Source organism: Dermochelys coriacea, chromosome 6 (assembly GCF_009764565.3).
Source record: "Dermochelys coriacea isolate rDerCor1 chromosome 6, rDerCor1.pri.v4, whole genome shotgun sequence".
Lineage (NCBI taxonomy): Eukaryota > Metazoa > Chordata > Testudines > Dermochelyidae > Dermochelys > Dermochelys coriacea.
This window is the reverse complement of record NC_050073.1, coordinates 109,746,102-109,773,581: the sequence shown is the minus strand read 5'-3', so window position 1 is coordinate 109,773,581 and position 27,480 is coordinate 109,746,102. Positions and strand designations below refer to the sequence as shown.

Below are 27,480 nucleotides of genomic sequence, written 5' to 3'. Positions count from 1 at the left end.
TAATGGCTTTAATAACCATAAGACTTCACATATATATTGAGCAACAGGAAGATCAATTTAACCTTGAGGGATAACATTTCAAATTTCTTAATGATGACACACAATAGGAAAATTTATCAAGTTTCCCTTCAAGTCATAAGGTCCACAGATTAATTTACACACTTTAGCTACTTGCAGAAGCAGACCAGTGAGTCATTGGCAGCCAGGGAATAACCCACCCGAAGAAGTTCCTTCCAGTTGAGGTAACTTCTATAGCCAAGACAATTCAAGTCTACTTTCCTAAATCACAGAGTGCATTAAATACACTTTGAGGGAAAAGCACAATAATTTATCCTACTGCAGAATATGGGAAATCTCATAATGATAATAAACCCAAATCCTTGGATGTAAAGTCCCTTCTCCAGTCTGTAGGATCCACTGTCTCTGGGATGGGCCAGATTTCTAGACTCTATGATTTGAAGATAGGAAACTTTCAGGTACAAACTGATAAATTTCTCTATTCTTCTTTGTGCTAAGGTCCATACATCCCTTACAATAGGATTTTAATGGCAATATTTCCAGGGTATAAAACAGGATTATCCTTTAAAGGTGGACATCCAGAATAAGTTAGAGCATATAATTTACGAACAAAGTTTTAAAAAGGTTCCAAAGTCAATAAACTCAGCAGTTGGAAAATTCCAGAATTAAGGTTGCCTGTGAAACCTTATGATTCATTATGATAGCATGGGACCACATAATTAACAGACTGTATTATAACACATACTCTCAAGGGGGCAGAATTAAGATTGCACAGGCTACCCTCATTCTAGCATTTAACTTTTAAAATGCTTGTCTTTCCAAACTTAATGTTCTTTCATCGTAGCTTTGCACATTTAATTTCCTAGATTTTTAACAGAGTAAACTGAAAAGGATAGAAAAATCCATCAGGTGGCACCACACTAACATCCACATGGTTCATCAGCAGGTTGGAACCTTTAAATCAGTAGTTCTCAACCTTTCCAGACTATCATACCCCTTTCAGAAGTATGATTTATCTTGCGTACGCCCAAGTTTCACCTCACTTAAACTACTTGCTTACAAAATCAGACAAACATACAAAAAAGTGTGACAACACACTATTATTGAAAAATTGCTTACATTCTTATCTTTACTATATAATTATAAATTAAATCAATTGGAATATAAATATTGTACTTACATTTTAGTGTACGATATATAGAGCAGTATAAACAAGTCATCGTCACTCTCGTTACAGTGTGTATGGTAACACCCATTGTTTCATGTTCTTTGTGTATATAAATCTCCCCACTCTATTTTTCACTGCATGCTTATGCTCTAATAAATTTGTTAGTCTCTGAGGTGCCACAAGTACTCCTTTTCTTTTTAATAGTAGGTTGTCATCCTCTATGTGCATCAGCACCAGAAGAAGCTGACAACTTGCGAAATGGGTTTCACGGATTGCTGACAGAAGAGGAATGTTGAGAATTAGGAATCTTGGATTCCATTCCTTGCTCTGGAAGGGGGTGTGCCAGAGTGCAGTAGTTCTTAAACAGGGGTCTGGGGCCCCTTAAGGGGCCTCAAGCAGGTTTCAGAGGGGCCTCCAAGTAGGGCCAGCATTAGACTCACTGGGGCCCAGGGCAGAAAGCCGAAGCCCCATTGGGCTGAAGCTCAGGTCTCTGAGCCCCACCATCCAGGAAGCTGAAGCCTGAGCAATGTAGCTTTGTGGGGGGCCCTGTGGCATGGGGCCCCAGGCAACTGCCATGCTTGTTACCCCCTAACACTGACCCTGGCTTTTATATGCAGAAAACTAGTTATTGTGACCATAGGCCCAGCCCTGCCCCCTCCCTGCCCCTACTGGACCCCTCCCCAAAGTCCTGCCCCAGCCCTGCCTCTTCCCCAAGAGCGCCACGTTCCTCCTCCTCCCCCCCCCAGCATTTGCCACACGAAATAGCTGTTTCGCAGCACAAGCACTGGGAGGGAGGGGGGAGAAGCAGGACGCGGTGACGCGCTCAGGGGAGGAGGCGGAGCGGAGGCAGAGTTGAGCTGCGGCGGAGTGGGGAGCTGCCGGTGAGTGCACAGCACCCACCTAATTTTTCCCCCGGGTGCTCCAGCCCCAGAGCACCTATGGAGTCGGCGCCTATGATTGTGGCAGAGGTTGGCCATGGAGTTTTTATAGCATGTTGGCAAAGCCTCAGAAAGAAAAAGGTTGAGAACCTCTGCCCTAGTGGGCACAGACTTCTGCTCATTTCCCCCAATCTCAATCCCTTTGACACCACTGCCTCCAACCTCCTGTCCCAGTCTTCACTACTCAAGCTTCTAATCACAGCCCTCAGCTCCATCAAATCTCATATTCACCCTCCAGACTCACTCTCCCAGTCATCCCCATCTCCAGGTCTCTCCCCTTCCCTTCCCCAGACAGTCCCCAGCTCCTCATCCGATCTGTCTCCTCCCATTCCAACTGGCTTCCTGTCTCCTGTCCCTGATTCCTTATCCATTATCAGCCCCCGCAGGTCCTTGTCCCAATTTCTTTTTCCAGAGCTCCCCAGTTCTCCCTCAGCACCCCATTACCATGACAAATTAGTCTGTTCTCTCCCAAATCCCTATTTCCCACCCCATCTGGTTCCTAGTCATTTTCCTTTCCAGATAGTCTTGCTCATCCTATCCCAGTGCTTCTACTCCCCAGCCAACTGGCTTCCAGTCCCATCCCCACCATTTCTCTCATCAGATTCTAGTCCCAGTCCCCACCCCCTCCCCAATTCTCAGTCACAATTTCTCTCCCCCCTCTCCAGCCCGAATCTCACCAGATTCCTTGTCCCAATCTACCTCTTTCCATCTTTCTGCCTTGGAATCAGATAGCTTCCACTGTCATTCTGCATGGGTGCAAGCGGGGGGGGGGGGAAGGGAGAGAGAGGAGAAGGCGAGGGGAGGGCACACAGACAACAAGAGAGAGACAGGCTCTATGTTCTCAGTTCCAGTGCCTGGCCCCACCCTGATCCAAAGCAGCTCAGAGCAGTCATTGAAGGAAAAGTCCTTCTTAACCACTTTAGTTCAGTTGGTCTATGTGGATAGCACACATGCAGTCTGGTCAGCACTAGAAGCAGTGAGAGACAGCGAGGATGAAATCTTCTGAGGTTTTAATTATTAAGATCTAGCAAGTCTCTACGGCCTATGTGTCAACAGCAATTTTTCAAAGACTTATAACTTGACCAAATTTGTCCAGATTTTAAGGGGACTGGTCAAAGACACATCCCTGAGACAAAAAGGAGAACTTGTGGCACCTTAGAGACTAACAAATTTATTAGAGCATAAGCTTTCGTGAACTACAGCTCACTTCATCGGATGAAGTGAGCTATAGCTCACGAAAGCTTATGCTCTAATAAATTTGTTAGTCTCTAAGGTGCCACAAGTTCTCCTTTTCTTTTTGCGAATACAGACTAACACGGCTGCTACTCTGATCCCTGACACAAAGTCCCTCCTCCAAAAACATGGGGGTACTCAAGCATTTATAAAAAGAGGTTGTCAGATTTTTAAAAAAAATTGGGCAACACACTGTATTTCCCGAGCCCCATTCTTGGAAACTGAAATATTTTGGCTGAAATTTAAAAAACAAAAAACAAAACAAAACAAAAAACAAACAAACAAAAGTACTTCAGGCTGAGGCAGACACCTGTCTGAAAATTTCAGCTCAAACGGTTAGAGTTTGGCAAAAAGTATAGGAAACTGAAAATCAGGTCTTATAATGTGAAGTACTGGGCAACCGTAATAAAAGGTGGTGCTATCAGTACACTCTAGTGTCGCCTCAACTTCGCTTGGGCACTGGAGTGTGGAGAAATTTCCTTTCTTTGGTAGAGGTTAATACTGGCTAAGAATGGACAACAAATATGCAGAATTTGGTGAATCTTCTGTATCAACAGCCATCGGGCAGCATCTCAGAATACAGGAGACATGACTGCTCTGCCTAAACATTTTCAGTGCTCCTAACGACTTAACTTTGATGCTTAACTGATGGGAAAATATTTCTTGAATTTACTTAGGGAATGAATACTATGACAGTTGTGAGGTTTACCTTTCTGAATTAGAAGTAAAATAACAGATCTCATTAGAGAAAATTCCCAGTTTCCAATCAGATGAGGTTTTTTATTTGAGTTACATTGGGAAGAGCTCAATAATAGATAGGAAGTATAACACCACCTTCTGCCAGGGTTCAATATGGATAGTGCGGTAAGGAGCAGAATGAGGTTTCAAGTTTGGGCTCTATGATCTTGACGGGTTGAAATAAGGCTGATGTCCTGAGAAGCATTTAATGGTGGCATTTGTACAAAACCTTTTTTTGTGATCATGCTGAGACTATAATATTACGGAATTTATCTTTTTACTTGGACATTGTTATACATCCAAAATAAAGTCCTCATAGGGGAACTTAAAGCTGTGTTACACTGGTTTAACAAGGTACTTAAACTATGGACTTTGCTCCAGCCAGTAGAATAAACTCCATTTGTTAACTTTTCTTTCAGCCACATTTTCATTTTAAACCTGTCTGGTCCCAGATGGAGGGTTGGTCTTGCAATAGCAGACCTCATCTGTGAAACAGACACATCCAAAGATCCAATGCGAGGTCAAACAAGCTTGAGAGCCATCTTCAGCCAGAAAGGCATAAAACAGTATTATTGCCTTTCTTGTTCCTGATCTGGGAAGCAATGGAAAAGTGGAAAGACATAACAGGGACCTTGCCCAGCTTTGCGAGAGGTCGTTCACGACCTCATATCCTGGATCCTGAAGCACAGGGAAGTTCCAGAGCACTTTACTGTTTCCAGATACAAAGCAGTCACTCACCAGCCCAAACTGACTCATGATGAGCAAGATATTTCTTAGCGTAGGAGCCACTCCATTAATTTTACTTCTGCCATATAAGTTGTCAGGGTTCCCTCCCCACTCTGAACTCTAGGGTACAGATGCGGGGACCCGCATGAAAGACTCCCTAAGCTTATTTCTAGCAGCTTAGGGTAAAACTTCCCCAAGGCACAAACTCTTTGCCCTTGGAGGGTACACTGCCACCACCAAGCGATTTAACAAAGAATCAGGGAAAGGACAATTTGGAGTTCCTATTCCCCCAAAATATCCCCCCAAGCCCTTACACCCCCTTTCCCGGGGAGGCTTGAGAATAATATCCTAACCAATTGGTTACAAAATTATCACAGACCCAAACCCCTGGGTCTTAGGACAATAGAGAAATCAGTCAGGCTCTTAAAAGAAACAGAACTTTATTAGAAAGAAAAAAGGTAAAAGAAGCACCTCTGTAAAATTAAAAGGGAAGCTAATCTCACAGGGCAATCAGATTTAAAACACAGAGGATTTCCCTCTGGGTAAAAACTTTTAAGTTACAAAAAGAAAACTAGGAATACACCTTCCTCTCAGCACAGAGAAAATCACAAGCCAAAACAAAAGTAAACTAACTCATTTCCTTGCTAGTACTTACTAATTCTAATGGAGTTGGATTGCTTGCTCTCTTGATCTCTCTCCTGCAAGCACACAGAACAGAAAGACAAAAGCCTTCCCCCCCCGACAGATTTGAAAATATCTTGTCCCCTTATTGGTCCTTTTGGTCGGGTGCCAGCCAGGTTACCTGAGCTTCTTAACCCTTTACAGGTAGAAGGATATTGTGCCTCTGGCCAGGAGGAATTTTATAGTACTGTATACAGGAATGTTGTTACCCTTCCCTTTATATTTATGACATAAGTGTTCATCTCCACCTTTTGTGGGCAGTAAACAGACAGGAAACTTTGTTCTGCCCAGGGGAGGAAAATTTCTCTCTAGGTTAGTGCTGATCATCTGGGATCCTAGTTTTCCAGCTCCACCAATCATTATAATAAAATATAATTGCAATTATTGCTATTTGTATTTCTTACACTTTGTACACTTGTATACCATCAATTTGGTATTCTATATTTTCAGAAAATTGGGGGGGGGTTAAATGCACAAAAATGCTGGAACGATCCAGTCACAGTGCATTATTCCTTTATTGTTGTTGATGGCCCTGCTGTTTCACCCTCTTGTTTTTGTTTCTTTTCATTCAGTTTATGTTTAGCGCTTTCCATGTGTTCTACAACTGTCTGCCTTCTAACAATCTACAGCCTTGCTACATACAGTACAGAACAGCACAGCACATTACCATCAACGTGAAATTTGTCCTTGCCACACTCAGTGACATGGTCTTCAGGGATGATTTTTAAAGTTTCAGTATCTTTTCATAACTTTAATTACTCATATCTGGAGGCTTAAGTGTAATTTCAGATGCATTAAAACATAAACCCCTATATGCTGTTGAGTAACTTCTATACCCCGGAAGCAGTTTATTAGAATACGTTTAGCTATGTAAATTTTAAAAAATTCAAAAAAAAAAAAATCAACCACGAAGAGGGCGAGGTTGCGTGCATTGGATAAGTGATAGTGGTACTTTCTATAAAATTTAGTTAATATGTTGTTTTTTCAAAAATATAAAAACTAAAGTAAAAATGCAAATTCCACGTTTTTTCTAGGCAAACGGATTTATAGGATCTCTGCTGATCATGTTCTTCCAAGGTTGTGATGAAAACCCTATCAGACACATTAACAATTGCAACCAGAATAGGTCTGTAATCCATGGAAAGAGCAGTTCTCTGAGGCTCAACGACTTATTTTGTTCTAGCTGGTGGATGCTGCACTCTCTTTCTGGTGCCTATGTCCTGAACTAAATCAGGAAGATCCCTTTAAAAAAAAGGGTTCTCTGCATTCACCAGTTGTGGGAGCTGTCCATGAGATCAGAATTCCCAACAGGCTTCAATAAGAATTGGATTTTTGTTTCTGTGACACCACTTGTTTTCCATTATGGTCATCTTCATCTTCTGTGACGTTCTACAGAGGTGAGACCTTATACCTAACAACCTAGGCTGATGATCAATCCTATGACTGACTTTCCTGGCATCATGGGTTTGTGTTTGTCCTGAATCCAAGATACTCCAAGAACTATATAATTGTGTAATTTGATTCAGGTTTCTCTCTGTACAAAATGTTTACCAGAAGAAGTTACTCACCTTGTTTATTAACAATGGTTCTTCAAGATGTGTGTGCCTATGGGTGCTCCACTGTAGGTGTATCTGCACCCGATTGGCGATTTTAAGTAGCAGTGTCCATTCAATCCACACATACACGCTCCCTCTCTCATGCACTGCCTCGAGGCTATCTAGTGCTGCACAGGCAAACTGCTCTCAGTTCCTTCCTTACCACAGAGCCTCTTATTGAGAACTGTGAAGTAGAGGGGAGGAGGGCAGGTCATAGAGCACCCATAAGGACACACATCTTGAAGAACTATCACCACTGTACAAGGTAAGTAACTTCCTTCTTCTTCCCTATGGGTGATCCACTGTAGGTGACTTCACAGCAGTATTACCTATGGAGGGCTAGGGCTTTGGAGTGGAGTCTTTTATTGATGATCATACTGTGGAGCTGAAGATGGCATCGGAAACTGAATCTTGAGTAATCACATAATGTTCTGTGAAAGTACGAGCACAGGCCCAAGTTGCTGCCCTGCAGATTTCTGAGATGGGAACATCTGTAACAAAAGTGACCAAGGTGGAAACAGATCTCATGGAGTTCACGCGAATTCCTGATGGAGGTAGCAGGTTATAGCATAATATAATGCAGTTCAATGGAGAGCCTTTGAGCTGATACTGAAGAGCCCTTGGATCCATCAGCAACGGAGAGGAAGAGTTTAGGAGATTTCCTAAAGCCCTTTGTCCTGTCTAAATAAAATGCTACGGCTCTCCTAACATCAAGCATATGTAGTATTGCCTCCCTGTTGTCACATTGTGCTTTTGAGAAAAGGTGGGGAGGTAAATGAGCTGGTTCATGCGGCACTTTGGGGAGGAACTTTGGGTGTGGCCTTATAGTGAATGTCTTTAAAGACGACCGTGAAGGGTGGATGCGCCATCAATGTCACTATTTCCCCCATTTGTTGTGCCAAGATGCTGGCCACTAGAAACGTTGTCTTCACTGACAGGTGTAGAAGAAAACAAGTGACCATAGGTTTAAAGGGTGGTCTAGTGAGAGTCTTGAGAACTAGACCGAGGTCCCATGTTGGAGTGGGGCACCTGGTATGCAGGAAGAGGATGCCCTTGGGGAATCTGTGTGTTGTTGGATGGGTGAATACAAAATATCCACCCACTTGCTGATGGAAGACTGTTATGACCACAAGATGTACTTTGAGCAAGATAGGAGAAAGACTAACCCCTTTTGAGTTTTAGTATATAATCTAAGATCAAAGGGAGGGAAGAAGATGTCAGAGCAACTTGTATGGAATTGCACCAAATTTGGAATCATTTCCACTTTTGTAGGTAAGTAACAAGTTGACCAATTTCCTACTTCCTTCATCTCCTCAGAGCAGCAGCTCTCTGTGTGTTGGAACCATGAAGAAGCCAAGCCTGGAGCCAGAGGATCTGTAAGTTGGGGTGATGGATCGGTCTGTCATTTTGGGAGAGTAGCTGAGGAAGGGGTTGAAGAGGAATAGGAGGATACATTGTTAGCCATGTCAGATATAGGTACCACATTTATTTTGGCCAGGTGGGGGTAATAAATATAACTTTTGCTTTTTCCCACCTTATTTTTAATAGGACCTTCAATATCAGAGAGAATAGAGGAAAGGCGCACAGCAGCTCTCTGCCTCATTGAAGAAGGAAAGCATCTCCTTGGGACTGTTTCCCCAGTCCAGCTCTGGGCACTAGCAGAGACATTTTTTGTTCTGATAAGTAGCAAAAACGGATCTATTGTTGGAGTTCCCCATCAACAGAATAGGTTGTGGAGCTCTGTTGAATTAACTTCCCATTCGTGGTCGTGTGAGAAATTCGGCTGAGACTGTCCGCTGTTATATTTTTATACTCCTGCCAGGTAAGTGGCTGATATGAGCACATAGTGGTGAATGCACCAATTCCAGAGTTTTAGTGCTTCCGTGCAAAGGGAGGGTGATCTGGGGCCCCCTTAGTGTCCATGTTTTACATAAATCACAATGTTGTTTGTCATGATTTTTGTGTAAGTATCCCTGAGGAATGTGAGAAAGTGTTCGAAGGTATTTCTGACGGCTCTTAATTCCCAAAGTTTCCATGGGGGTCATTTGCCTTGAAGTTTGCAGTTATTTAGGTGGGTTCCCAGCCTATCAGAGAGGTGTCTATTGTTCGAATCAGTGCTGATAGGGGATCCCTGAACAGACATTGGATGGATCTTTCCATCATTCCAGGACATGTATGACCCTGGAGAGTACTGACAGTGGCTTATTTAGCTTGTTGTTGTTTGGAGTGTAAACAGATCTGAGCCATGTCTGTAGACACCTCATGAGCAATCAGGCATGAGATATCACAAATATCCACACTGCGATGTGCCCAAGAAGCTGAAGGCAATTTCTGGCTGGTGTTTATGGGCTGGCTCGAAATGTCTCTATGAGACTGGTCAGGGTGTTGAATCTATGCAGTGGAAGGAACACTCTCGCTTGCACTATGTCAAATTGGTCCCTAAAAACTCCAAAAGCTATACTGGAGTCAAAGATGATTTCTGGGTATTGAGTTGCAGTCTCAGTTGCACAAATATGTGCATAGTTCTTTGGGTGGCTCATAGAGTGTCTTCAAAGGAATCGTCAGATATGGGTAATAATTATACCTAAAGTTCACAGATGTGCCACTACAACGAGAGGACCTTGGACCATATTCTGGGTGCAAACAAAAGCCATATGGAAGTATTCTGTACTGGTAATGGTCCTAGCCAAAGGTAAATAAGAGGAATTTTCTTTGAGACAGTAGGATGGAGATGTCGAAGTAGGCATCCTGTAGGTCGAGGGCTGAAAACCAATCTCCCTGGAGATGGAATAATTGCTAATAGTGTGATAATCTTGAATCTTTGCGCCTTCACATGGGTGTTTAGTGCTCTTAGATCTAATATGGGTCTCTCACCTCCTTTTCTCTTGGGAATCAGAAAATATCTGGAATAAAAGCCTTTGCCTCTGAGGTGAACAGGGACTGGTTCTGTGGCCCCTAAGCATAGCAGGTGGTCTATTTCCTGATGTAACAGTCTCTTATGAGAAAAGTCCCTAAAGAGGGACAAGGGGAGGGGGTGGTAAAGTGGACAGAGTAACCCTTAGAAATTATATCCATAACCCATTTGTTGGAAGTGATGTTTTTTTCCAATTCCAGAGAAAGAGAGCTAGGTGACATCTGAAGGGATGTGGAAGGTCTGTATGCTGCAGCAAGCGGTTGCTAGGGGCCTCAACCAAGGCATCAAAATTGGTATTTTGAGATCGAGGGCTGAGACGTGCAAGAGTGACAGGCTGACTGTTTCTGCTTTGCATCATAGGTCTTTTTCATTGTGGCTCATAGTATCACCGGTGGGGATAACCAGAGTGGTCAGGATCTGTGAGATGGTTGTGAACTAAATTTTCTTTTCTGTCCTGGTATGTAAATTCCTAGAGAGTGCAGTGTGGTTCTGGAATCCTTTTAAGTATGAAGTGATGCATCAATCTTGTCAGCAAAGAGTCTGAAATCCTTGAAAGGGAGGTCCTCAACCTGTACTTCCTTCGGCAGCCCTGAGAGGTGTAATCACGAAGCCAGCCTCATTACCACCACCGTCGAAACTGAGAGGGTTATTGTATCCAAGGTGTCCAGTGTAGTCTGCAGCACTGTTCTTGCTATCAGTTGGCTCTCATGGGTGATGACTTGATATTGTTCTTGATGTGCTTCTGGCAAGTGGTCAATAAAGGTGCTGAGTTTTCTATAAATCACGTGGTCGTACTTTGCCATTAAGGCTTGGTAGTTTGAAAACCTGCAGAGTTGCCGAGGAATATGCTTTCCTCCCAAATAAGTCCAACCTTTTCCAGTCTCTGTCATAAAGGGTTGATTTAGCATAGTGCTGCTTTCCTCATGAATTAACAGCATCCATGACAATACAGTTAAGCTGAAGGTGCATAAAAAGAAAGTCTGCCTCTTGGGGGGGGGGGAGGGACACATAGTACTTCTCGTATGCCCTTTTACATGTTGGCACAATAGAGGCTGGTGTCTGCCAGATAACCTTGGCAGGATCTAAAAGCACCTCATTGATTGGCATTTCATGAAGAGGAGCAGGTGTGAAAAATGTCCAGCAATTTGTGGTGGAAGTCTTTCACTTCTTTGAGGGCAATTTGCAATGTGTCAGCAACCCTCTTAGTGAAATCTTGAAAAAACTTAACACTATTGGCCAGTGATTGTGGTGGGAGCATCACCACCTCATCCAGTGAGGAGGAAAAGATATTTGCTAGTGGTGTCTCCTCTTCTAGTCTGGCCACCTGCTCCTCAAAAGTTTCCTCCTGAAATTCTGGGGCTCTGGACACAGTGACTGTAGGAGATTGCCTAGTAGACTCACTCTCTCTCTCTCTGTGTAGGAGACACTAGATGCCCGAGAAGCATGGTGTCTACAGGCTGCCCATGGGTCCCAGTACGGCGACTGGTGCGAAGGAAAGAGCATGAGTCGCAGCACCCACAGATGGTCATACCAGGAGGGTTGGAGATGGGAGTGTGAGTGTAATTGGGAAAATCCTGGTTGTTGTAATGATAAGGCATGGTGTGAGGCCAGAGAGAGGTTGTCGTCTTGGTCACCGTCTGACTCCTCGTTGAAATAGGGTGGGGCAGATAAGAAAGCTGGAGGTGAATGTCCGAATGCCGCTGATGATTCTGGCAACCAGGAGATGCTCGGTACTGTAGTCCTGGTAGCGAGTAGCAAGGACTCTGGCATCTGATTGAGAACTCTGAAGTAGAGGGGAGGAGGGCGGGTCATGGAGCACCCATAAGGACACACATCTCAAAGAACTATCATCACTGTACAAGGTGAGTAACTTCCTCCTCTTTTTCAAATATTGTCCCTATGGGTGCTCCTCTGTAGGTGACTTCACAGCAGTATCCCCTATGGTGGGCAGGGGCTTTGGAGTGGAGTCTTTTATTGATAATACTGTGGAGCTGTATATAGCTCCGAGGCAAAAGAGGGTGGCTATCTGACGCTGCATTAGCTCTCACTATCACTGGCAAAAAGGTATTTTCCTCCTGTTGTACTTCACAACCTGCTTGAACTTGCCATATGACCTGTATTCCTTTATATAGTGTCTGGCATGGGTCAAGATTGTAAATGGACTTACTCAGTAGCCTTCGCTCTCCATACAGAAAAGATAGTTTGGACATTCCTAGTTAGCCTCTCTTGCAATACGAAGGTACAGGGACATTCAATGAAATTGAAAAGCAGCAAATTTAAACCAAGAAGAAAGTGATCTCTCTTTACAAATACAATGCAGTTACCTAGGGAGACACTGCAACAAGTTATCATTGAGCCCAACTGCTTAGCAGGAGTCAAAAAAGAGACTAGCCATTTATATGGATAACAAGAACATTCCACATTACAGCGACAAAAAACAAGATTTGAAAGGATATAAACCCTCATGCTTTAGGTGCACGCCAGCCAGTAACTAATTGTGGTTAGGAAGAAACTTCCCCTCTGGGGAGATTATTCCTTAAATGCCTATGGCAAGGTTTCATGGACCTTCCTCTGGATCACTATGCTGAACTAGTTGGACCACGAGTCTAATTCACTAGGATGATTCCCATATCCCTAAATCAAGTAAAACAAAGTGCCACAAACGAACACACACAAAAACAACTGTTAATTATAACAGTCTTAGCCCTCCTAAAATCTGCAGTTGTTAACATTTTACTATCCGTAAAATTTATTTTAAGATAGGTGCTTTGTTTTGCCTTTAAAAAAAAAAAACATTTATGATTGAGGTATTAATCTCACATTTCTAAAACTCAGATGCTGTTTTCCCTTTTAACACTATCCAGCCATAGGAATCTTGAATCTGCTTTTTTGGAAGAAGTGGTAGCAGCCACATATTTCAGATGTCTTGAATGTTTTGTAATACAGAAAGTCAAGTTTTGCCACTTTGTCCCAGAATGCCACAGGGCATCTTCTAGTCCCATCACTATCCAGTCTGCTTAGTTTCCCTTCAATTGATACTATACAGCTGGGGACAGAAGAGATTAACTGCAACACAAGAATCTGCATGAACTAAGCTCCTACACCATGATAAAGTGGAACAATAGGAAAAGACAAGAGAGAAATAACTGGAGAGCATCCATATGCTATTCTGTGTTTTTATTTATATTCAGTGGGATAATTAATAAATGCTGTTTCAATAAGTGACAAGGGATGTAACTATTTATAGTACATTGAGGGTATAAACATGAAGGAGAAGTTTTAGGGCAGATCAAGAAAACAAATAGGAGAAATGGAAGAATATTAGGAAAAGAAATTTAGCAGGCAGAATATCAGTAAAGATTTCTCAGCTAGAATATATAAACTTCCTATTTCTTTCATGCAAGCTCCAATCTCATTTAAAAATAAATTGGTGAAAGCACTAGAAAATATACTTTAGATAGAAATCTTGTGTTAGCAAGGGAAAAGGTGTACAAATGACAAATATTTGTCTATAATCACTATTTATATATAATGGCAAAACTAGGCATTCTGCAATTAAAGGACTATTTAGTTCATTTCTTTTATGAAACTTCACATACTGGGGCAACTTGATGCCCTCTCGCCTAGTCACTGAAAGATACAAGAAGATTAGGCATACACTGTATCTTTATCAAAAAAAAGGGCTCCCCTACATTAGCTTATTCTGAGGTTAAGAAGCATGGTAATTGTTTGAAGCTGGTTTCAGAGTAGCAGCCGTGTTAGTCTGTATTCGCAAAAAGAAAAGGAGAACTTGTGGCACCTTAGAGACTAACAAATGTATTTGAGCATAAGCTTTCGTGAGCTACAGCTCACTTCATCAGATGCATTCAGTGGAAAATACAGTGGGGATATTTATATACACAGAGAACATGAAACAATGGGTGTTACCATACACACTGTAAGGAGAGTGATCACTTAAGATGAGCTATTACCAGCAGGAGAGCAGGGGGGGAGGGGGAGGAACTTTTTGTAGTGATAATGAAGGTGGGCCATTTCCAGCAGTTGACAAGAACATCTGAGGAACAGTGGGGGGGGGGGTGGAAATAAACATGGGGAAATAGTTTTACTTTGTGTAATAACCCATCCACTCCCAATCTCTATTCAAGCCTAAATTAAATTGTATCCAGTTTGCAAATTAATTCCAATTCAGCAGTCTCTTGCTGGAGTCTGTTTTTGAAGATTTTTGTTGAAGAATTGCAACTTTTAGGTCTGTAATCGAGAGATCGAAGAGACTGAAGTGTTCTCCGACTGGTTTTTGAATGTTACAATTCTTGACATCTGATTTGTGTCCATTTATTCTTTTACGTAGAGACAGTCCAGTTTGACCAATGCACATGGCAGAGGGGCACTGCTGGCACATGATGGCATATATCACATTGGCAGATGTGCAGATGAACAAGCCTGCTGGTAATAGCTCATTTTAAGTGATCACTCTCTTTACAGTGTGTATGGTAACACCCATTGTTTCATGTTCTCTGTGTGTATAAATCTCCCCACTGTATTTTCCACTGAATGCAGCTGATGAAGTGAGCTGTAGCTCATGAAAGCTTATGCTCAAATACATTTGTTAGTCTCTAAGGTGCCACAAGTACTCCTTTTCTTTTTGTTTGAAGCTGAGCTATCTTGACATCCTAGTCAGTTTCACACTCCTATCAAAACTACTGGGAAAGTGGTGCAGTCAAATTTCCCTCTACTAAGGTATTTTGAAGGGGGAGACACACATACATAGAAATAAACTGAAGTGGATGACAGCAGTGCAGGAAAAGAGGCCAAGAGAAACAACAATCAATTGGATTGGTAACTGGAACAATATAGAATAAAGAGTTAATTTCTATATTAGTAACTTATACGACGACCCATTGTGTTAATTTTGATTGATTAAATGAGCCAAATGAGTCAAAGGTACTAATGAGACGCAGTCATTGTACAATTCTAAACAGTCCTGGTTAAGGTTTTGAGCACAGAAACCTTGACATGCTTAGTCCTATGGCAAGCATACCATTACATTTTTTAAAAACTTTTATTAAAGATACAGAAAAAGGAAAATCAGTTAGTATTTGAAATGTAAGTATTAAATTAAGACTTTCATTTTAACAATATTCCTTATTCATTTTCACTTTAGCTATAGAGTTTTCAAAAGGGAAAAAAATCCTTGTTGAACAGTTTTTCCGATAGTATTAAAGAGGGTAATAACTGTCCTTTGGGGGGCAGAGTGGAAGAAGAAAAGTCAGTTGAGAGGACTGGACTTTAACAGCTCCAGACCATGCTTCCTAGAAAAAAAAAATACATAAAAGGGACGAGCAAAGAACAGCAAAGATAGAAAATGCAACTTTTGTCTCTGGTGCTGACTCCTATTTGCAACCTCACTGCTAGAGAAACACAGCCCAGCAAACAGTCTCATCAACCACTCCAAAACCCGATAAACTTTTACCAGTATCAGAACTATTTAGGGGATTGCTTTAGCTGCTTCTTGGGTCATGAAGCTTTCACCAGTGTTGCAAAGGATACAGTCTTGTCTGGCTATGCCAGACTCTTTAACTTAAAAAGATTACAAAAAGATACAAAATAAGAAATACGGTGGGTGAGGGAAGCATGGCAGGGAGTGGACAAAGTCTCACATTCCAGGCAGTGTTCAGGATTTAACCAAAGCCAGCGGAGGTGGCAATGTCATCTGGGTCCCTCTCTCTGGCCTGTACATCCCTCAGGCTCAGGTTAGTGAAGGCCCAACCGTCTGATGGTGAATCCCAAGGTCCCAGGCCACAGTGGAAGTGGCAGCCATTATGGTGAAGCTCACTCTTTCCAGTCCACCAGTCTCCCAGCCACCCTACTTGAGTCTCTCCTTTGTGGCTTTTTTGGGGGAAAGTGATAGGGATAAAAGCCCATTCTCTCATTTTATCTACCAATTAGGCTTAATTTACAACCCACCAACTTTGGGCCATTAGTTTTCAATCCCACACTCCTTTTGTTTACCAGGCATGACATCTCAACACAGTGCTCGAGTTATATCAGTTGGTCTTTTTGTTTGAACTAATTCAGTCCATCTTCCATTTGTAGCTTCTTCCATCAACATTTATTGTTACAGGTGATTGGAATATTTTATATTTAGTCTACTTTCCAACAATTGGACTTACAATTGGGGGCTTACTAGGCCCAAAATATTACCACAAACCATCTCTAAGTATACATGGAAAAACCTTCTCACACAAATATATGCATATGTTGCAATCCTAAATTAAATATATATAATCTTATTAAAGTGCACTGCATCTGTGCACTTGCATCTGCACACAACCCACTTATACATGTAAGTCAACTATTCACTTGTTAATACCAGTCCATCCTTAAACAAAATACAACAAATGCAGACATAATATACCACAAACAGACCCCACAGTTTAAGCTTTGTTTTTTTTTTAATATTAGGATCAGGAGTGGGAAAAGAGCATTCATTGTTCACCTAGTCCAAAGTGAACGCTGTCACATTTGTCCAATTCTTGAGCCTCCAGTTTTCTGTACTTTTCAATATATTCAGCTCCAGCTTTCTCTTTGTTATGTACCCTGAAGAGGAAATGAAAAGAAGTTAATGTATGCTTTCTAGCCTCAAGAAAAAGGGTAAACAAATCTCTGGGGATAACAGGGTTACTCAATAACTTCAGGGCCTCCACATCTTGCCATGGCAGGATCTACCCTACAGAATGCACCACCCAGGCAGCAATGTTGTCCCTGGTACTTAGATGCTATCCTGGTTATGGCACCACATTTTCTGAACATCTTTACGTTCTGAATTCCAGATCCCCAAGTGACCAATAATGGGGGAGGGGGGTGGCTGATTATTTAGTCCTAATTTTCCCATCAAAATAGAAATTAAGATTTCTTTTGGACAAAAAGCCCAGATAATTCTGCCAAGAAAGGATTAAACAGAGCACTATAATTCTTTTTTAATATCCATCTTGCATGATTCTCTGGAGGTAGAATAGTAACATGAGAAAATATGATCATATTTGCTGCTTTAAGAAAGTTTGTTATCCTTGAGATAAAAAGGGTGGGGGGGTTGTTTTCTTTTTGCGGGGAGGAGATAGAACAACACTATTAACTAGCATTAGATCAATGGCCTCACTTGAAATCCTCAAAGTCATATTAGTTATGTCTAAGAATCAGGAATACACCCTCTACATCCTGCCAAATCATAAAGTATTCTGTTCTACACAACACATGTGTGGACTGGTCCAGACTGAAGTTGATGGTGCGATAGAAATTGCTGAAATCATGGTGGAATTCCTCAAGGGCTTCTTTTCTATGGGTCCAGATGATGAACATGTCATCAATGTAGCGCAAGTAGAGTAGGGGCATTAGGGGACGAGAGCTGAAGAAGCGTTGTTCTAAGTCAGCCATAAAAATGTTGGCATGCTGTGGGGCGATGCGGGTACCCATCGCAGTGCCGCTGATTTGAAAGTATATATTGTCTCCAAATGTGAAATAGTTATGGGTGAGGACAAAGTCACAAAGTTCAGCCACCAGGTTTGCAGTGACATTATAGGGGATACTGTTCCCGACGTCTTGTAGTCCATCTTTGTGTGGAATGTTGGTGTAGAGGGCTTCTACATCCATAGGAGCCAGGATGGTGTTTTCAGGAAGATCACCGATGGATTGTAGTTTCCTCAGGAAGTCAGTGGTGTCTCGAAGATACTGGGAGTGCTGGTAGCGTAGCCAGACAATCCTGCTGTCAGAGTGCCAATGCCTCAGAAGATGGGGCACCCAGAATTTCCAGGTTTATGGATCTTGGTTAGCAGACAGAATACCCCAGGTCAGGGTTTTAGGGGTGTGTCTGTGTGGATTTGTTCTTGTGCTTTTTCAGGGAGTTTCTTGAGCAAATGCTGTAATTTCTTTTGGTAACCCTCAGTGGGATCAGAGGGTAATGGCTTGTAGAAAGTGGTGTTGGAGAGCTGCCTAGTAGCCTCTTGTTCATATTCCGACCTATTCATGACGACGACAGCACGTCCTTTGTCAGCCTTTTTGATTATGATGTCAGAGTTGTTTCTGAGGCTGTGGATGGCATTGTGTTCTGCACGGCTGAAGTTATGGGGCAAGGGATGTTGCTTTTCCACAATTTCAACCCGTGCACGAACAAGCTGCCTTATGGATCCCCTCCGAAACAAGAGAAGCAGATGTACAGTAAAGAATTTAAAAGTTTGAATAATTAAAAGTAAACAATTTGGCTTATTGTTGGAGTGATACATCAAAATCTACACAGCAAAAAAAGTTTTAGTGATAATTCCTTTCTAATAATGGCTGTTTACTTGCTTGGACTATAAAATAATTAGTTTGTCACCAGTTTCAGTCATTCTGCTCCCTTCCCAGTCTACCATTTCAGTTTCTTGTCTACCCCAGCACACCACTACAAACCCATAAATCAAAACTATGTTATGGCAATTAGATACTACCGCAAGCACTCTGCACCCACTGCTACTTCCGTTTAGTCCATTGGTAATCTCAGTCCATTGTTAGTTCAAACCATATTCCAATGATGTTTTCACAGAAACACTCTGTTGTAGGATCATCTAGTCTATACATTTCCTTGGCCCAAACAATCAAGCAGGACAGTGGGACCCCTCACCTCAGTCAGCTGCAGGGGGTTCCCCCACAAGGGCGGGGAGTTGAAGAGGTGCTGGCTGGGAGCTCCAGCCCCAGGGAAAAAAATGTCACAGAGGTCAATGGAAGTCATGGATTCCATGACCTCCATGACATAATCGTAGCCTTAGTTATACGCAACTGAAAACAGAGCCTTACATAAAGAAAAGGAGTACTTGTGGCACCTTAGAGACTAACAAATTTATTAGAGCATAAGCTTTCGTGAGCTACAGCTCACTTCATCGGATGCATCTGATGCATCCGATGAAGTGAGCTGTAGCTCACGAAAGCTTACGCTCTAATAAATTTGTTAGTCTCTAAGGTGCCACAAGTACTCCTTTTCTTTTTGCGACTACAGACTAACACGGCTGCTACTCTGAAACCAGTGCCTTACATAGGAAGTGTTAAGCAACCCTAATTATAGGGAGTACTAATGCCCCCACCTATAATACAAATGCTCTATGATCTGTCATGGCTGTCTGTGGTTGGAACATAACATGTTAGTATATACCTATGAAGCCCTAAATAGCCTGTGATCTGCCTATTTTTAGAAATACTTTAGCTCAGTGGATAAGCCTGAGCTGGAGCTTCCTTGGCCTCAAAGGGTATGTCTACACTGCAATTAGATACCTGCAGTTGCTCTGCGCCAGCTGGCTTGGGCTATTCAACTCCATTGTAGATGTTCAGATTCAGGCTGAAACCTGGGCTCTAGGACCCTGTGAGGTGGGAAGTTCCTAGAGCTCTGGTTGCACATGGAGCCTAAACATCTACACCGCAATTAAACAGCTCCTTCTTCTGGGCCCCCATGAGTCTGTGTCAGGGGCCCGCCGCAGAGGTCTAACAGCAGGTAGACGTAACCAAAGAGAAGTTTGGCTGGCAAGATGTACTCTATTAAGGCACCTGGGTGATGTTTAAGGGGAAATATTTACAGAAGGTGGGATACTTTTCTTCATTTACCTTTTGCTATATGATTTAACTACTGTCATTTTTGCAGGGCTGGTACTGATTTTATTTTTTTCACCGTTTTCAACTGTTTTTCAATAATTTATTGGCACGTGTTTGGAACAGACACCTTTGTGGTAGTATTATAAATCCAAACAATATAAAAAAATTAATGTTAAATGAACAAAATACAACTGTCATTTCAGGAGAATTACTAGAAGGGAAACAGTTTAACACGAGAAATTGTTGGCACATTCAGCTGTAAATGCTCTCAGTGCACTGAGGGCGCCTTGCTTAAATAAATTCAGCAAGAGAAAGGTCTTCCTTTACTTGAAGCTATAAAATGACCTCCAATAGGTCAACCAGGCAAACATAACAAAAGGAAATCACTCAGTAAATTTTAAATTAGAACACTCTTTGAAATATCAGACAAAATAGATTTTTTTTGAACAGTTTTCACAATGGAAAAAATGACAAAGCTCAGCCACTATTGCATTAACATGCCAGGCCCAACTAAAGGAAAATGTCTTGTTTAATGAAACATGCTAAAATATTTATATACACTGAATATAGTGTGTTTTAGGTGCTAGGATTTTAAAAATGGTTAAATACAAAGATGTATACATAATGATGTTCCCTGAAAAATAACCGATTCCCCCAACAAGTGCTTGACCTATGAAGAGAACGTTAAGGATAATGGCAAACAAAAATTGTTAAGGATGTGTGTCCTTTTAAGGAGGAAGATATTTTCTGGGGAAGAAGCAAGAGACTGTAATTTTCCACTTAATACAACTCTGTTTGTGGAGAAGGAGAAAAAAAAACAAACAATCTGCAACTGTTTCAGTCTTGGATTTGCCATTAATTTCACTTTAAGAAAGATGTGAATGCACCCTAAATTGGATAGCATGCATAAGCTTAATCAAAATAGTTAGTGAATGATCACAAACAAAGTGTTCTTGGATGAGGTTTACAAAAAACACTTAACTGTCATGTTTCTGATACATTTATTTTTCCCACTTTAATTTCCATATTTCATTCACCATAACACTGCTGTTATTATGGCACTAAGAGTTATACTTAAAAACTAATGTAATTCACTTTCTAGATCAAAAAAGAAATGTTGTTGCGATCCAGTACAAGAATGCTCTCCCGTTTCTCTCCCGGAGACATAGCTTCCTCTTTTCTCCTCTTCACACAAACCTCAGGAAAAAAGAATAGAAACCTAACGCTACAAAAGAATTGTTGTATAGGGAGCAGTACTACTACTTTAAAATTTTAGTATAATAAACAAAGTAGACTGTTTCATGGCCTCTTTTCTGAAGCTAAAATAATGTGACACTTTACATAACTGAACATTTGCTATAAACAGCAAATAACCTTCAACTAGGGTTTGCTGAAGGTCACAATAAAAGTGTCTTTCCTTTTACTGGCAGTTGATATTCAATACTTTGAGTTTGTAATCTTAACTACAAAGATATGCTAACTTAAAAGAAAATGTACAGCCAGTCAAAAGTCCTAATACTCAATCCTATAAGGCATGCAGAATGATTTTAGAAATTCAGCTTCAGGGCTTTATATTTACATTCTAAATAAAAAAACTGAAAATGGTAGCACTACAACAGGAAGTCACTAGTGGAAATATTACTGTTCTGAATTAGGGCAGTGTAGCCATCAAACATTGAGTTACACAATATAAAAGCTGAACTAAGGTAAGGATTTTTAAGAGTCAATGAGTTTTATGCTCTTAACTCCCTAAGGCTCTGCAACAATGGATTTTTCAAAATTTAAAAGACATACCATTTTCTCAAAATAAAAAGCTTTATATTTAAAAAAAAATGACTGCACAGATGTTTCTCATGCTAGTTACTCAACTTTCCTCCTCTTAGGAAGTTACAAGTTTAAAAAAAAAAAAAGTAGTCCATTGGCACAACTACAAGTTTCAGTTGAAGACTAAGCACCAAAAACCAAACCCCACCATAATATTCGTATTTTGAAGAATGGAAGAGAAAACTTTTGGTTTCAGACAAAGCAATTCAGTTTCAGTGTCTGAAAAATAACAGCTTTTTACTATAACAATAGTTCTTTGAGACCTTCTGTATCCTGCCAACTCTACAGCAAAAGAAAGAGTAGCAGCCACTAACTCCAGGGAGAAAGCCACACACTCACCACAATAGCAGACAACACCGCTGCTACTTAAAAAGAGAGGTGGGGGGGGAAGGATGACCTTTGTGATCAGAGGAAACTTGGGATACCCTGCTGAGCTCTGTGGAATTGGCTTCCCCTTTGTGATCTCTGGGCTCCATCTTTTCTCCTCTGGTCTTTTGGTTCCACAGGACAATTTGGAAGAGCAACAGTATTTGCTCATGAACTACTCACTCAGGATACTAAAATGAGCTGTCACAGCAGGTTGTGTAATCCTTCATACCATAATTGTCCCTCTCCTTTCTTACATGCTTTAATAGGTGAAATCATTGAAATGTTTACATTTAAATTATTGTAACTCACCATACAAATTAATCCATCAGAGACGCACAGGGCAGTTCCCCCCTCTCAAGCTATCGTTTCGGACTCTCTGCAGACATCTGTATAGTGGGTACACACTGTTTATCTTTACAAGGTCTTCTTCACAAGCATAAAGCCAAGAAACTTTCATAAAATAAAAAATGATCCTAGAGAACAAAGTAGCATGCTTCCAAGTTAAGTGTAACTCAGCCTAAATCAAGCCCTGGAAAGGAATGCTAACTTTCTAGGCCTGGCAGACTGTGCTAAGTTCCAAAACAGCTACATGAATGTTAGTGTCTAGAGGCCTTGGATTATAATACTGAAGTGTCCATTACCAACACTGCAGACACAATAATTGAGACTCAAATTAAATGTATACCTCAAATTAAAAAAAAACAGAGGACCAAAAAAATGCCACCGAAGTAAAAGAAGTGGTTAGAGGCACAAACACATCCTTTAAAAATTGGAAGTTAAATCCTATTTAGGAAAATAGAAAGGAGTATAAACTCTGGCAAGTGAAGTATAAAAATATAATTAGGAAGGCCAAAAAAGAATTTGAAGAACAGCTAGCCAAAGACTCAAAAAGTAACAGCAAAAAAAATATTTAAGTACACCAGAAGCAGGAAGCCTGCTAAGCAATCAGTGGGGCCACTGGACGATTAAAATGCTAAAAGAGCACTCAAGGACAATAAGACCATTGCAGAGAAACTAAATGAATTCTTTGAATCAGTCTTCACGTCTGAGGATGTGAGGGAGATTCCCAAACCTGAGCAAATGTCCCAGATTGAGGTGTCATTAAGAGAAGGTTTTGGAACAAACTGATCAATTAAACAGTAATAAGTCATCAGGACCAGATGGCATTCACCCAAGAGTTCTGAAGGAACTCAAATGTGAAACTGCAGAACTGCTAACTGTGGCATATAACCTATAATTTAAATCAGCTTCTGTACCAGATGACTGGAGGATAGCTAACGTGATGCCAATTTTTCAAAAAGGCTCAAGAGCCAATCCTGGCAATTATAGGCCGGTAAGCCTAACTTCAGTACCAGGCAAATTGGTTGAAACTATAGTAAAGAACAGAATTATCAGACACACAGATGAACATGATTTGTTGGGGGAAGAGGCAAAATGGATTTTGTAAAGGGAAATCATGCCTCAACAATCTACTAGAATTTTCTGTGGAGGTCAACAAGCATGTCGATAAAGGTGATCCAGTGGATATAGCATACTTGGACTTTTAAAAAGCCTTTCATACAGTCCCTCACCAAAAGCTCTTAAGCAAAGTAAGCAGTCATGAGATAAGACAGAAGATCCTCTAATGGATCAGTAAGTGGTTAAAAGATAGGAGACAAAGGGTAGGAATAAAAGGTCAGTTTTCAGAATGGAGAGAGGTAAACAGAAATGGCCTCCAGGGGTCTGTACTGAGATCAATTCTGATCAACACACTCATAATAAAGGATCTTATCAAAACTGCTTGAAGAGATTCAAGAAAGTAGTTCACTTTGGCACTCGCGCTTCTTGATGCAAGCGAGCGACCGAACAAACACACAGCTGCCCGGCTAAACAAGTCAAGAGGAAGTATAGGAAATGGAGATGGGAGAGAAGGCTATTAAGTCCAAAAGGTGACTGGCTGCCTTCTGGCCTAATCTAAGTAACAGGAGGAGCTACCGCTGAAGTTCAGAAAGGGCTATTATTAATTAAAATGCAGAAGCAGGAATGGATGAGTACATAGCCAACTCATCACATGTATAACAGTGGGGCATCCCAAGTAGAATACTAGAAATAGCATTCCATACATTTACTGTGATCTAGAAAAGGAGGTGAATGGTGTGGTAACAATTTGATGACAGAACTTAAATTAGTAAATATATAGGAAGGACTGTGATCAATTCCTGAAGAACCTAAGCAAACTAGATAACTGGGTAACACAACGGGCAGATTAAGCTAGAGAAAAGTGCAAGGTAAGACTACAATTTGAGATTTTTCTATACACTGATGAGTTTATTTATCTCAGAAAAGAGCTAAAATATTGTGGAAAACTAATTGAAGACATCTGCTCAATCTGCAGCACCAAAATAAATTGTGCTGTATTGAGCAAGAGATAGGAAAAATATACAGAATTGTATCAACTGATGGTATGGTTTCACCTATAATACCTAAGTATTATACACAGTTTTAGTCACTGTATCTTAAAAATGACCGAGAAAGATTCAGAGGAGGACAATGAAAATAGTAAAAAGGTACTGATTCAGGGATGGGTGAAGAGAAGGGGGTTAAAGGACTAAGGGTAAAATTTTCAGAAGCACTTAAGTCCCATTTTCAGAAGTGACTTAGGCTCCTAAGTCAATGATACCTATGCGCCTAAGTGCCTAAATCACTTTTGAAAGTGTGATTTAAGTGCTTTTGAAAATTTTTCCCTAGGTCTACTAAGTGAGGAAGGAAAAACAAGAGTGAGGAGAGATAGTACAGATTGCTAACATAATGAATGATCTTGAAAAAGCCAGTTAGATGCATCTATTGCCAATAAGATAAGAACCAGCAAGCACCCACAACTAAATGGCCACAAATTTAATGTTAAGGAGGAAATACTTTGTGCCATGTGTAATTTAACTATGGAACTACATGAAGGATATCATTGAGGCAAACAACTTAGTAATTTTTAATAAGAATTTATTTATGTAGGTAATAACAGCTGTAATTTACTAATTAGGATAAAATTCCTTAATACTTCAGGGTATAAGCCAATTTACCTGCTGAGGCCAAGCAGAAATGTCCACCTAATGGTACTGTAGTAAGTGGGAGGAATTATGCCTCCCGAGGAAGCATTCAGGATTGGCCACTGGATATCAGACTAGATTAACTATTGATCTGCTTTGAATCATCCCTAATTCCTCACTGAATAGGGATCTGAAGTTTATATGAAGGCATATATAGTATGGATGTTGAGTTTCACTGTTTTATGCCAATGGAATGTTAAAGAACATTTTCAATTTATATCCCCACAAAATACATTAAGGTAAAAAGCAAAGCATTGTAGATACAATATCTTTAAAGTCTGCTGCTCACTGTGGTTTTAAAGTCATGTATCTTCCAGTATTCATCTTCTTGCTTTTAAAGTTTATGTTGTCCATGTATTGTACAACAGTTTATTTTCTGATACAATACAATTTGATATACTTTTTGAAAAAAATGTGGTGACACACTAACTGTACTGGAAGAGAGGTGGCAGGAAACATTTTAATTTCAACTGAAAATTTGTGACGACAGTTCTGTCATTATAAGCCCAGCTCTTTTCCTTTTTCATAGTACCATATACAATGCAATGTGAAAACCTTACAGTTGAAGATGATTAATACTGACATCTGAGTTTTTCGAATGTATAAGTAGTATCAGCTTTAATAGCAGCCATACACGTCATCTTTTATGTTGCATGACATTTGGAACAGATTTACACAACCCCTGTTCTTCCAACAGTTCAACAAAACAGTGGAGATGTAAAAGCAGGAGAGAACAATACTTACTGCAGAAGAGAGAGTCACTAAAACAAACAATACAGAGAGAAGAACAGAATGCATTTTATATATCATGCCTGCTGTTTAGATTAATAGGAACAGACCTGATAACTGGAACAGAAAATGGCTGCTTCAGCGACCTTTAGCATGCACAATATCATCCCTGAAAATGAATCCTGAAGTGGATATTTTCAATATAATCAACAAGAAAAAAGAACAAGAGATTCACATTCAGTTAAGGGAGAAAAAAGTCTATGGTAAGACTTAAAATCCTGTTTTTACTTCAGTCTGAGTTTAATTTATGCCATTGTTCTAACCCTTTATTCATTATAATTAGATTAATATATTTTCCATGGGGTACTGTAGTGGTGCGAAGTTGCTTCTTTAACTACATTTGAAATGATAATTAAAAATGCTAACAGCTAAACTCTACAACTAAAAACAGTTTTAATACCATGAGATGAAATTTATCAGAAAACAGAGTATTATGATAGCCTAAAAATCTCTGAGCAACTTACCTTGTAAGTCGCTTTTTACTGTCACTGCTCAGTTGAGAGCTTTCACAAGATCTCACCAGAAAATGATTACTGTTACACATTTACAACTGTAAAGAAAACAGCCTCATATATGTTTCCCCCACACTAACAGAAAACGAAAAATCTTTAGCATCTAAGTGACCTAAAAGTTTAGACAGACAATAAAAGGAACAGTTATTTTTAGCGCTCTAAAGGTATAAAAATACAGCACCAAATTCTGACCTACAGCTATGCACAGCCAATCATCACATCATGCGACAGCCTTAACTTTAGCTAGAAGCGCATCTGTAGTTGCTTCAGATATCGTTATTTGTCTGACGACCAACAATACCTTTGGATGTATTTAGCAAAAAGCATCTGAAATCGCTGCCATCTTTTTTTAAATTGCTGCCATAGGCAGAACTCAATTCAAAGGTAGGAGATCTTAATGGACTCTGTGGAAAGTGTTTAGTTGCCAATGCTAGGTCAACAGGATTTCTCTGTACATTACAAGATGAATTAATCTTAAAAGCAGAAGGAATCGAAATCTCATGCTCAGTGCAGATAGTTATTCTTCCAAGCACAGTTTAAGTGAGTAAATTGGGAAAACTCTTTTTCTTTCAATAGTGGCAACAGCCCGGAAACAGAGTATGCTAGAATAAGAAGAGATTTCAATTCAAGCAAACTCAACCGCAATAACTGGTTCACAAACAAGTGCATCAAAGGTACAGTATGTTATTTTACCCAAGTTAGTGTACTGTTTTGTAATAAATGTGACTAAAAGTTACACCTACATAATAAAAATATATAATTTAATTTCTATTACAGTTTTCCAGATGCTAATGAGTAAATAAAAAAAAATTTAAAATCCCATACCTGTATTTTATTTTAAAGAGTGACAAATGCAGAATCAAATTACCTATCTCTAAATATTGATCAACAACTGCTTAAGAATTCCTTTAACTGAAAGTTTATCATTTTGAACATCATATATTAAAAGCATTTCAGGGTGACAATTTATCAAATGATATTTTCTACTTAGGATGACAATTCAGTTTCAAAGTCTAGTAAATTTTAGTATGATTTAATGATGCAGATAAAACTACCGAAGAGATAAACTGCTACAACAGTCTCTTTCAATCTTTGTAAAAATGGTAACATGTCAGATTTAATTTGAGTTTGGAGGCTTTGATCAGTTACTTCTTAAAGTATATTGCAAAATATTTTAACATTGAGCATATGCACATCTATATCAAATGCACCACAAAAAACATTCTGAATTTTCCATTAATCTTTTTCATGGAAAACAAACACTACAGTTTACCATACAA

The 27,480-nt window shown here is 40.3% G+C and overlaps 1 protein-coding gene and 1 long non-coding RNA gene across 3 annotated transcripts in view; one reads left to right on the top strand and one right to left on the bottom strand.

Annotated features, from left to right (window-relative positions):
• Positions 1–27,480, bottom strand: part of TDRD9 (tudor domain containing 9) — a 171,727-nt gene that overhangs the window by 136,059 nt on the left and 8,188 nt on the right. For both annotated transcript variants that reach the window (XM_038406469.2, XM_038406467.2), the window contains exon 2: positions 16,508–16,608. In XM_038406469.2, coding sequence (XP_038262397.1) covers positions 16,508–16,608 — 101 coding nt within the window. The remainder of the gene's footprint in view (positions 1–16,507; positions 16,609–27,480) is intronic.
• Positions 977–27,480, top strand: LOC122460621. Its single transcript, XR_006282046.1, has 4 exons — positions 977–1,102; positions 10,819–10,823; positions 16,589–16,598; positions 27,469–27,480. It is a non-coding gene; the product is annotated as an uncharacterized LOC122460621 (long non-coding RNA).